We start from the raw sequence: 9,731 nt of genomic DNA, 5'->3' as shown, positions 1-9,731 counted from the left end.
TCTTTGGAGCCCACTGGCAAAACATTAGTTACAGTTCATTACAATTTTGCAAGCGCACACACACACACTGGTTAACATTTGAAATGGGGACCAAATTTCTGATCATCACTTGTGGGGACTAGGGCATTAGTGACTCCAGATTTTTTCAGGTCGACTTTTTTGTCAGTAAAGTCGAGTCGACTTGTCGTATGATGACGTCATCACATTGACAGCGGAGGAACAACACAGACACACAGCTGATCAACAATCAGCAACTTACGAACGTTCACTGAAACATGAACAATGTACAGTAAAGAGCAGAAAAAAACAACAACCCATCAGCAGTCCTTCTCAGACATTTAACCAAACTAAACAGAGGTTAACACCTGGAATTTTCTTTTAAATTTAAGTGAACATAAAGTGGGAAAAAGTTAAGACAGCGGCCAAAAAGACGCACAGCATGTTTGTTTTTTTTAAAAATCCACTTTGTGGAATTTTTTGACCCGCCCCACAAATAAAGTGACATGTTTTGGACCCGCACCAACCCGACCCAGGTCCGCTGACCCGCGCATCACTACCACTCACTGCACTCCATGTTTTCACGTAGAAAGATGAGAGTATCGACATGCGCTGATTGACGGCTCACGCGCTGTCAGGTGATGGAAGGGAGAGAGAGAATAACACATGACTAGTCGACTCCTCCAAAGTAACGTTGATTTGTGCCGCAGACGTCGACAGGTCGACAAACTGACTTTTCAGTTAATGCCCTAGTGGGGACTAACCTTTCTAAAGATTCTGGAGGAACAGAAAAATTAGGTATGCTGTCTGCTGCAAAGTTAGCTCATACACACCTTTAAAACTCTGAAATGATGAAGTCATGTTAGGACCATGTTACCCGGGGACTCTGGGAATATCCAGCTAACATGGTGCATGGAGACAAAATTTAAATATGATTTGCATAATTTACACACATTTCTATGTCCCATGCTAAAACAACAGAGATAATCTTTATTTGATATTATCCACAGGTTATTGTAGTGCAATTATGAGAAGCTGCCACTTCTGTGACGTTCACCGCAAACTGAATTCTTCAACCCCCTTCATCAACATATATATATATATATATATATATATATATATATATATATATATATACACACAGATAAAAATCCTCATCCTGGAAGAAAATACAGAATTTTTACCTCAGTGAAAAAGTTCTAATATTGATGTCACAATTACAAAATTAATAAATAATCTTTCTTCAGTAAACATGTAGATATTCTGAAATCAGGAACTGAACTAATCTCGAATGTGTATGTGAATACTTTAATAAATTCAGTGAAATAGCTTCAAGATGTTCAGAGCACAGAGCTGCACATCTATCATTTATTCACATCAAACTTCAGAATCAAACTGAAGGTAAACAATGCAAGCACTGGGGAAACGGACTTGCCCATGTAATTGTCAACAGCAGAGTCATCTATATACATTTAATACTTTAGCTTCCAGTGTATGGTGAAAAATCTGTACACAAAGGAAAAAAAAAATCTTGATACTGTACCAGCCCATTCAAAGTCTGTTCTTCAGTTCTAAACAACTTTTTCAGGTCTGCCAGGTCAAGTCTTTTTGAAGGTTGACGTTAAATACTTAAACATTTAACAGTCGCTAGTAAAACAAAGGACCCAAAAGTAAACCATTTCTTGACTGCATAATCTTCGTCCGCTGATAATCTCCTTGCTATTTGCACTGGGTTTTTCTTTTGCAGGCTTTAATCCGGTTAGCAACATAAAATTTTAAAGCCTTCCAGTCCCGGTTCTCGAGAGCCTTGGGTTCAGCCTTTAAACATTTCACGCAGTCCCTCTTTCCCGGCACAGTTCGAGACTCAATGAATGAAGCCATGTGTTTTTTGACAGCTTTCACCTCCATCTGCTGCCACGGTTTCCTATTACGACGAACTTTACCTGCAAATTAACAGAACAATCTGTCAATAAAAACATAATCCAGCATGTGAGCTATGACTTTGACTTTTTTTTTTTCCAATCACACATAAGCACAGCACGGGAAAACTTGACATGATGTGAGTGCACCCTTAAAAATAAGAAGGGCATCAGCCTGATGGCACTGAGTGTATATGCTACCACCTACATAACAAGTGAAATTACAGCTGCAGTGAGTAAAGGCTAACATTTCAGGAAGGACATTGATAAAGAAGAGGTAGGTACATGACTGTTAAATCAGTGGAAAAAATATGATCATAATTACTCAGTCAACACCTCTTTTAATTATTAGCCAAGTGACAAACCAAAGATGGCTTTATGCTAACACCTCAGATTGTATAAAAAAAAAAGAACTCGTGTTTGCAGTTCACCTTCAGTAGAAGGCCTCACAGCATGGACTACCTTTTGTGGTCGCTGTTTGGGTCTCTTGGGTGGTGGTGGAAGGGTCTCCTCAGCTGATGGTTCTACGGACAAAAAACATGTTAGGATACAAAGCACACATACACTGTGCAGTATATACTGTGCACAATACTGTTTTCTCTTGCCTTTGTGGCTTAGTGCTGCATTTGCGGTGGATTAATGTAGGATATTGATAATATATCAATAATATAATAATTATAAATCAAATTATTCATCTACTGCAAGTGGGTTTAAATCTGTTCTTCTGTGAAGCTTCTTGAAAAAACATCTGTTATGAATTTGTGCTTTACAAAATGAGATTGCTAATTGTACTGTATTACTGTTAATGTTACCTAACTGTACTGGTGCTGTCTGAGTGATGTGTGTCTTATTGGGAACCAGAGCATATATACAGAAAATGACTTATCAAATGAAATGAATACTAACAGGATATTAAGACAGGATCCAGCAATAAGGACTGTCCAATGTGTTTTTATGTGTTTTACCTCTGTGTTTTATCTTTTGTAAATTCTGCTGAAATTCAGTTTTTATAACTGTAAGCATGAATCAGTAAACTCAAACTCAAATGTAAATACTGCAGGGAGATACTACAAAATGACTGATTATATAAAATGAATATATTTTTACCTTTAAGACCAAAGCAACAACTTAACAGGAAACACTTCCAATTACCAATGTCAGTGAATGTCTAAAAAAATTCAATAAACTTTTTTTTAACACTGCATGGTTTACAGTAAATACCATTATCAGGGAGTGAATGGTTTTCTTCCTCTCTGTTCACATCTTCCTCATCAGTTTCCAGAACACATTCTGTGGGACAAAAACCATCTTTAGTTTACAAATAATTTTCAAACAAAAAAGAGGGTTTAACAGGTTTGATAGACATTGTAAAAGAAAACATGCCTTTTGGTCCAATCGTGATTTCATCCAAGTTCTTGCCGTGGAATTCAGCTAATCTTCCTTGCTCAAGTGCCATTAGAACTTTGCTGATCTTTGCAAGGTGCAGCGTCTTCATAGGGAGTCGACAGAACTCAGGGGGGATACTAATATCATGACCGAGAAAGTTTGCCAGCTGGTCCATCTCTGTGTCTGTCATGTTTAGCACAGTTGAAAGGATGGCAGCATGTTTCCGCCATTTGGTGGACGCCAGTGACTTGGGACATTTTGCACCACACACTTTAGCAAAGTCTCGCATGCAGTCTGAACCACAAAAATGTGACACTGCTGCAGGTTGTGCAAACATGTAAAGGTTGTCCTTGAGAACCCCGCAAGTCTCTCTGTGTTTCGCAAGAAGTTCTAATGCAGACAGCATCTTATGAGTCAAGAGAATAGGAACTGGTCCGCCTGGCTTTCCCCTGATGATTATCCTCGAAAAATGTCTGCACAGTTTTTTTTCCACTTCAGAGAGTGCCCAGTCCACATCCTCGTGTGGCTCAGTTGAGTCCCTGGACAGAAATGCAGATAAAGGCATGCTTTCCACTTCTCCTTCTCTGCGTCGATTAAAGAGGATGGTCTGTGTTAAACATACTTTGGTCAAGTCTGCCCAGGCCTTTGTAGAGGGACATTCAGACAGTGCGCTGGTACACTCATCCTGCATTTGACTGAGAAACTGATGCATTTTCTGAACATCCTCTGTAAAGGGCATGAGAGCTGGCACATTCCACTTTGCTTCAGCAATGTTCTTGAGGGCTGTTGCAGTTATCAGCTTATTCCACTTCTCACTGTGGATCTTTTGAAACTGAGTGGCATTCCTTACAAGTTCATCATTGTTTGACATCAAACCCTGAGCTTTTAGGAGTCTGCTGATTTTAACTAAGGTATGCCCCATTTTATATGCCAGTGATGGAATCAAGAACTTGTTAGTTTCACTGTCAAAGCCACAAGTATTCTTGACCGCTTTGACCATTTCCAAGTAATTTTTAGGATGTACGAAGTCCACCATTTTTTTTAAAGCAGTTACGTTCCTTGCGTGGTGGATCAGCCTTCCCAATTCCCGCATCTTCACTCGGACATACTGTTGATTGCTGTCTGACATCCCACCGGTATTCAACAGGTGCTGCCCAAGATCAGTGATGACACGATCATTTTTAATGATCTGTGTGATTGGATCAGGAATCATGACACTCATTACTTCCCACAGTTGTTTAGACATGTGTGAAGGCATAGGTCCCCTGTTTACGCACATGGACTGAACACGGTTCTTTCCTGGTTTCAGGGTGGCTGATGCAGGTCTGAGGTCACAGCATCGGATGTGTTTCCACAAGAAAGGTCTTGTGAAAAGTCCTTGGCAGTATACACAGTGCACGAAATCATTTCCTTTGGCTTCTTTGGTTGGTCGTTTGCATGGCACGAGTACCCCCTTTCCTGACTCCATAACAGCAGCGTTGTGAGCATAGTTGCCTTTTTTGCGAATGTAGTTAAGCTCCTTCTTCCTCTCCAAAGAACTCGTTGGAAAACTCAGTGCTTTGGCCACTTCTGATTTATCTTTGTGTTGACTCGCTAGATGCCTTGCCATCTTTGCATAAGGTTTGCTGCAATACAAACAGTATTGTCTCTTGTTGTAAACTCTGCAGCCATTTTTCTTTTCGACCGTGCCAACAACTACAGCGTCCATCACCTCCTGACTTGAGCAGGGTGGCTCTGCTCCAGTGACTTCAGATGTTATGCTGTCACAGACTGGAGGACTCATTGAACCAGGGTTATTCAAAAGTGGAAGGGTCTGTTTTGGCCTTGGTGAGCGCCCATCATCACTGTCTTCACTTTCAGAGGCAGTATCTGGGACATACTCATCAGCACTCATTGACACATCAGAGCATGAGGTATCAGAAAGCTCATCGGATAATTTGAGACATTCTTCTTTCATCTGAAAATACAAAAAGTAAAAGATAAATGACACGAGTGCAAAATGGGTGTACTAAACTGTGACAGTCCAATCAGATAATTTAAAAACCCACAATGATATAGAAACTGATAAAAAACAAAACAAAACAACAACTTACCATTATACTTTTTATGCATCTCTTCTTCAAAGTCTCTTCTTCATTTTGACAATCTGTTTTAATCTGCAAATAGTAAGATCAAAGTCATTACACTATTTAATTGGAAAATAACTAAGAAAATCCCAATCTGACACCACATAGTTTTTAATAAAGTAGATTTAAATGACCAGGAAATTACTAGGAGTGTACTGTTAGCATTATTCTTGCAAACTCTTTAAACATACAATGTTCATATAAATTTCAGATATCTAAGGAATGGATCTATGCTAAAAAAAATAGGAATAATGGAGACATTTAACACAACATTTTACCATTCCTTGTGGGGACTTCAATGTCCCTGGTTTGTCAGATAATTCACACAGATTCTAATCAAACACATTAGGTGTGTTGTGGGGACGCATTAACTAGTCCATGAAATGGACATTTTCATCGAAAAATAAAGTCCCTTTAAAGGTAATTATTTTTTTATTCTAACATTCACACAACAAGCAGACTTCCACATACGGTAGAATGTGGAATGAATGTAGAATGTGGAACCAACATGTCCTTTGGCAGGGCTTTGATATTCTTTACACACAGCTTCTAACAACACACACACACATTACGTGTGTTGTGGGGACATTCATACCGTATTCCAAAAAGACATCTATATTTTTCAAAAATGTGAACCTACCTGCTCGACAGGGTTCTCTGGGCATGACGTTAGGTCCATGTGTGCCTCAACCTGGTGAGCAGGGCTGGAAACTTCATCAATGACACCAGCTGCTGTTCTTGTGGTCTGTAAACATGTTATATATAAATTAATCACAATGTAAAAAAAAAAAAAAAAGTATGGAATTTCTTATTTGGCTAAGTAAGATATCTCACTAATATAAGTTAATTTCAAAGCAAACAAAGACAAACAATAATTCAGAGAGAAAAATCTCAGCAATTAAGTTTTTCAGGAGATCATAGAACTGGGTCTGTTGTGTCACGTGCTAAAAAACACAAATAATGGGGACACTTAACACAACATGCTAATGGTCCTTGTGGGGACTCAAATGTCTCTGGTTTGTCCAAAAATGTACACCCAGTTTCTTATCAAACACACGTTAACTGTGTTGTGGAGACGTCATAATGAGATCATAAAATGGACAAATTCATTGAAAAATAAAGGCCCTGTAAAGGTAATTATTTATTCTAACTATCAGACAAGACTCAGACTTTAACATACAATACAATGGACTCTGCGTATAGCATTTCAAAAGAACTTCTGGTTTTGTCAGAGGTCAGCATTTTAGTTTCCAGTGTGACATGATTTGTTGCTCTACAACAAGATGAGTGCAGTACGGAAAAAGATGAAATATAACGCAAAAGATTCCTTTAAATTTATGAAAACTGTAAGTGGGTTAAATGACCACTGCTGTGTGCCACAGTGTTTGGCATGTAGTCACTACAACAGCGAACTCAGTTTTCACGGATTTCCGAAAAACCCTACACTTAGGGTGCAGTAGCTCCATAAAATCAGAATTTACTGTAACAGCACACAACTGTATGCAGCCGTCACTTTGAAGATCGTCAAATCCACACAAAGGATAAGAACAGATGGGTTTTAGTAGCAGGTTCTGTCCCATCACTGTTTGAGTGGAATGGCTACACTATTAAGACACGGGCCGGTGTTTGGGAGCGCTGTACTCAACAATCAACAAGTCCGCCACTGCCAGAACCTGTCCTGACAGAAGCTGATGAGGTCATGCAACCTGTCACGGTCCCGATGGTCGTGGAGCATGATTACAGGGCCAGCTGCACAGTGTGTGTGGACCAGGAGGTGTATGAAGATATGATGAGAGAACTTAAGGCACAGAGAGCAGCTGCAGTCATGTCATCTTACACACTCATTTGGACTACAGCGGTTTTCTTCATCGCCAGAGGACATCAGATATTATACAAGGTACGAACACTACATTTGCATATTTTAATTCTAACAGTTTCATTTAACTGGTCACTCCTAGAGCCTGTAATGCCCGTCCTCTGGGCCTTTGTTGACTAACACTTTGAGATTTCACTGCATGAAAAGTGCTTTATAAATGCAACTTATTATTATTGTTATTATTATTATTACTATTATTATTATTATTAATCTCTGGGAGACAAAGGGCCCTGTTGCCAGAAGACCCAGTTCATTGCCAGATTGAGGATGTACATGGAGAGGATGATCAGAAGAGGGAAAGAAAATAAACTCTTTGACACCACTATCCCCCTCTCCATACCAGGGAGCATAAATCAATTATTCACAATTGCTTGTTTTCTTTCAAATGATCAAAATGGACCTCTAGTCAAGGCATGGATATGACATGTAAACTGAAGTGATCCCTGATAAGCCCATATGCATGTATAAATGTCCAGTTTCTTTTTACCCCTTCACAGCTCTTCAACTATTACCTCAGTAAAGCACAAGTCAGGTGTAATTTTTCAGAATTGTCAAAATATACAGCTATAGCTGAGTTTTTGTTTTTCTAATACTATCTTTTTTTTTTTTTTTTTTACTACTATACTATTTTCAGTCTAGTATTAGGCTCACTTGTTTTTATCCCCAAGACAAAACCTCTACATGGTAAATGTATTGATACATATAGGCTGTTATTCATAATCATATGGTTTTCTCTTTCTTAAACAGAGTTTAGGACCGTGTCCTATTGGAATTTTCCATAGGGTTTTGAGTAAAACAAAACATCTGTTTTAAATCTGGTGTTAAAGCTCTTTATTTGTTACATTAACTATCTCATGCTTTAATCATCCTTCCTTAGACACACACAAGCAGTAAAGTAAGCAGTTCAAAATATAAATCGATACATGTAATGGATTTTCTAACAACAACAATAATAATAATGGTGGTAATAATAATCAGAACAGTTATTCTCTTAATCCTTGACTTGCATAACCCCTCCCCCTTTTCACACACAATTACTTACACATAGCATATGATTTATATTTGACTCTTCACAGATTTAAACAACTTGCAGACATACTTGCATGTAAACATGGAAGAAGAACCTGTCTACTTTCTGTCTAAGTACATCCAAAACATCATTGTCTCTGTAGATCCTTTCAATGAAAACATCGTCCTCAGCTGAGATGACAAAATCACACCAGTTCAGGCCCGTTATGAGCATCTGCCCCTGCACTTGCCAGTAATACGCATGTGATTTTTTCAATTCCAACTGTCCTGACGTCATTTCAAGGTATGGACAATCAGCGTAACTTTTAACATTAGGGCACTTCATTTCTACCAGACCAAACTCACATGATTCTGAAGGGTCAAAAATTAAACCATCTGGAGATGCCCCCAGCCAAGGGGCGTCCGGGTGGATGACAAACCCACAGGGATAGTGGTTTACCCGCTGCATTTGGCAATATTCCCAAATAGCATCCGTCTCTAATTCTATTCCCCTCCTCTTAGCCTTTGTCTGACGGGTTTCTTGGAGTATCCAGTGAGCTAGACGGTCCTCAGCATTTTCTTTAACTTGGCAGATCTCCCTGAATCGTGAGGCTGTCAGTCTAGGCCTCCTGAGCTTATGCCATTCTGCACAGTCCCTTTGAGCTCTTGTAGCACATTCCAATTTATGCACCATGTCCCAGCTTACATCTAGACTTTTAAGATACAGCTGCTGAGACTCAGTACATACAAACGTGCAACTGGATGGTGGCAGGCGGTAATTATCAAGAGGCAGACATGGACGTGGTGGTGCAGTGTGGAAGGACAGATCTCTCCTGGCTATTGCTGGTTGTTGGTAAGACAAAGGACTTCCAGCCTGAACCTTGCCGATGGCAGACTCCACCAAAGGTTTGTCACAGCTGATGCCCATGCTGCAGATCATCGGTGCCTCAGCTGCAGGGAAATCCTTATAAACCTCCGCCACCTAACAACGTAACAATACATTGCTGGCAATGTGTCTCAATAGCAAACAACCACAATTAAATTATTCCCGCAGTATGTTGCACAATATATGACTCACAAATTACAAATGAGTGTATAAGGGAGGACTGATTTTGGTTGATATGGTAATGTAAAATTTGATGTGATGTTCATCCCTACTCACACGAAGAACAGAAAGGGCTGGTAAATCCCCACTGAAGCCTTTGTAGAGAATGCTCCTGTGTGAAGTATAAAACACAATTTAAAAAAAATGCAGTGTCATTTACATATTTTAATCCAAATATTTCTATGACATATTGTAATGAAACTGCAATACTCTGCTTTTACCTTACACCCTGGGTAGTTGATTTCTGCTTTGGTTTAGCAGACATTACAGTCACCCTGGTCACAAGGCCTGGCTTAATACCCTATTGTGATATA

The 9,731-nt window shown here is 39.3% G+C and overlaps 1 protein-coding gene across 4 annotated transcripts in view; it reads right to left on the bottom strand.

The window, feature by feature from the left end:
* Nucleotides 1-1,286: 1,286 nt before the first annotated feature.
* LOC115438607 (uncharacterized) overlaps nucleotides 1,287-9,731 on the bottom strand; it is a 41,476-nt gene continuing 33,031 nt past the window's right edge. For 2 of the 4 annotated variants that reach the window (XM_030162328.1, XM_030162329.1), the window contains 6 exons: nucleotides 6,069-6,173; nucleotides 5,396-5,458; nucleotides 3,300-5,259; nucleotides 3,138-3,206; nucleotides 2,348-2,440; nucleotides 1,287-1,940 (listed from right to left, as the gene is read on the bottom strand). In XM_030162328.1, the coding sequence (XP_030018188.1) occupies nucleotides 1,717-1,940; nucleotides 2,348-2,440; nucleotides 3,138-3,206; nucleotides 3,300-5,259; nucleotides 5,396-5,458; nucleotides 6,069-6,173 (2,514 nt within the window). In that variant the 3' untranslated portion in view covers nucleotides 1,287-1,716. Of the gene's footprint in view, nucleotides 1,941-2,347; nucleotides 2,441-3,137; nucleotides 3,207-3,299; nucleotides 5,260-5,395; nucleotides 5,459-6,068; nucleotides 6,174-9,474; nucleotides 9,530-9,638; nucleotides 9,719-9,731 lie in introns of all 4 variants that reach the window. The other 2 variants (XM_030162324.1, XM_030162326.1) reach the window with 2 other exon arrangements.

Source organism: Sphaeramia orbicularis, chromosome 18, assembly GCF_902148855.1.
Source record: "Sphaeramia orbicularis chromosome 18, fSphaOr1.1, whole genome shotgun sequence".
Taxonomy (NCBI): Eukaryota; Metazoa; Chordata; class Actinopteri; order Kurtiformes; family Apogonidae; genus Sphaeramia; species Sphaeramia orbicularis.
The sequence above is the reverse complement of the archived record's forward strand: the minus strand, read 5'-3'. Positions and strand labels throughout refer to the sequence as shown.